This window comes from Otolemur garnettii, unplaced genomic scaffold (genome assembly GCF_000181295.1).
Source record: "Otolemur garnettii isolate 467f Iridium unplaced genomic scaffold, OtoGar3 scaffold00181, whole genome shotgun sequence".
NCBI lineage: Eukaryota > Metazoa > Chordata > Mammalia > Primates > Galagidae > Otolemur > Otolemur garnettii.
Window position 1 is genome coordinate 3056154 of NW_003852576.1, and position 2120 is coordinate 3058273.

Genomic DNA, 2120 nt, shown 5'->3' on the forward strand with positions numbered 1-2120 from the left:
TTTTTGGTTGTAGCCGTTATTGTTGTTTTTGGTGGGTCCAGGCTGGGGATTCGAACCCGCCCCCTTAGGTGTACGTGGCTGGCGCCTTAGCCGGTTGAGCTATAGGCACTGAGCCTGTTATGAGGATTTTAAGACACATGCATGTGTGCCTGTAAAGTCCCTTGGCACAGAACTTGACCCAAGAGTTGAGTACTCGATAAATGGAAACTTTTTTCACTATCAGCTCTAATACTTTAACATGTAGGTGGTTATTCCTATACCTGTCTCTCACTGATCTGAGTCCCTCAAAGTTAGAAACAGTCCCTTTTTTTTAGAGTCTCACTTTGTCACCCCGGGTAGAGTGCTTGGTGTCATAGCTCTCAGCAACCTTAAACTCCTGGGCTCACAAAATCCTCTTCCCTCAGCCTCTCGAGTAGCTGAAACTACAGGTGCCCGCCACAATGCCCGGCTTTTTTAGAGATAGGGTCTCACTCTTACTCAGGCTGGTCTGGAATTCCTGAGCTGAAGCAATCTACCTGCCTCAGCCTCCCAGAGTGCTGGGATTATAGGTGTGAGCCACCATGCCTGGCCAGGAGCAGAGTCTTACTTAAAGTCATAGCTCCATTTTCTAGCATAGTGCCTAACCCAAGACTATAGGGGTTGTTGCTAAAATACATAAAGTCAGTGGTATCAGTTTACTCTTTCTGATTATTATTGTTTTGCAATAATTTTCTCTTCAACATTAAAACATATTTTCATTGTGCAATGCTTGGTACGTATCAGATCCTAATGCATTTTTGTATTAATACAGGAACAAACCCACCCTCAGGGAGGTGGGACTATCTCGCATACCTTGTGTCTGTTCACCTGTTGATCTGATTGTTTTAGTCTTGTACAGCAGTATTTCTCTTGTTGGTGTGCTACAGTGAAATAGCTTGATGAAATGTTTTCGGTGGCCCTAGTGATGGAAAGAAATAAAAAGAAACAGAAGATTTTATTTTATGCTGTGAATAATGTGGTGGTGATTTTTTCCTTCCAGAAACGAAATCCTGAAGTTCGACATGTAGATTTGGAGATACTGTAAATGTGATGGAATGGATCACCTTGGTGAAGCCCGTGGAAACAAGTTTAGTAAGCCACTCTGCGAAGCCCGTTTCCTCCTCTCCCACATTGAAGGAGTTGGTGCCGTTCAGAAGCCATTTTTTTGTGAGATGGAGGAAATGTTTTATGTAAAGATCAGTTCAGCAGGCCCCAGAATGAAATCGACTTCTTACATCTAAGAGACTCACTACAAGTGGAATCAATTTGAAAATCATGTTTTTATGCTTCCATAGGGAACATTTCAGTTACTTAAATTGTGTATAGTTTCTCATGATAGCTTGTCACTGTATATTGTACCTTGTAATCATGTCTCCTTTCTTCCCATTGGTAAAAGAGTGGCGCCCAGGGGATAATTTTTAATTTTGATGCCACTGAAGATTTCACTCCATGAATCTCAAATATTCGGATTAATTTTGGTATGTGGTTTTTAAACAGTCACTCTTCTTCAAAGTCTGTCTTTCCTTATGGAATGTGGAAATTATTTCAGTGTAATCTTGTGATTTTGACCTGAGTACTAAAAGAACACTCTCCTACCCAGGTATCCATAAATGTTAATTCCAAAAATGGCTCCGTTTACTGAATTGAATGAAGACATTTCTGTACATTATTTCAGATCATAGGAGTTGCCGTTTTGTAAACTTTCTTTTTCTTCTTTCCTTTTTCCCCTTATTTGGTTTAATTTTTTTAATGTTAGGAAATATAAAGTAATCCTGGATATTTCCATGGCCAGTGTGCTGCTTTTTTTTGTTTTCTAAACTGGCTCCAGTGCCATGTTTATTTACTGGGAGATAATACATTTATGACCACTTTAACATTCTGTAAAATGGACTAAAAATATTTATAATACAGACAGAATAGCAGTTTTAATTTATTTTTTAAAAGGCACTACTTATATGAATCTGAACTGCAGAATATTTCTTGCTTTAAGGGAGAGACCAGTAAATCTCTTATACTGAAACTTGTGGTCAGGATTTGTGTATTGTAGTCCATAGTGTATCTATGAGTTTGCTGCAGTTACAAATGGGCATTTAGCATAATAT

General features: G+C 39.1%; 1 protein-coding gene and 1 long non-coding RNA gene across 2 annotated transcripts in view; one reads left to right on the forward strand and one right to left on the reverse strand.

Moving 5' to 3' along the window:
* Positions 1-2119, forward strand: part of SLC30A9 (solute carrier family 30 member 9) — a 73162-nt gene extending 71043 nt beyond the window's left edge. The window contains exon 18 of the mRNA XM_003800701.3: positions 1019-2119. Coding sequence (XP_003800749.1) covers positions 1019-1063 — 45 coding nt within the window. The 3' untranslated portion in view covers positions 1064-2119. The remainder of the gene's footprint in view (positions 1-1018) is intronic.
* Positions 1-2120, reverse strand: part of LOC111728723 — a 9565-nt gene that overhangs the window by 2759 nt on the left and 4686 nt on the right. The window lies entirely within an intron of this gene.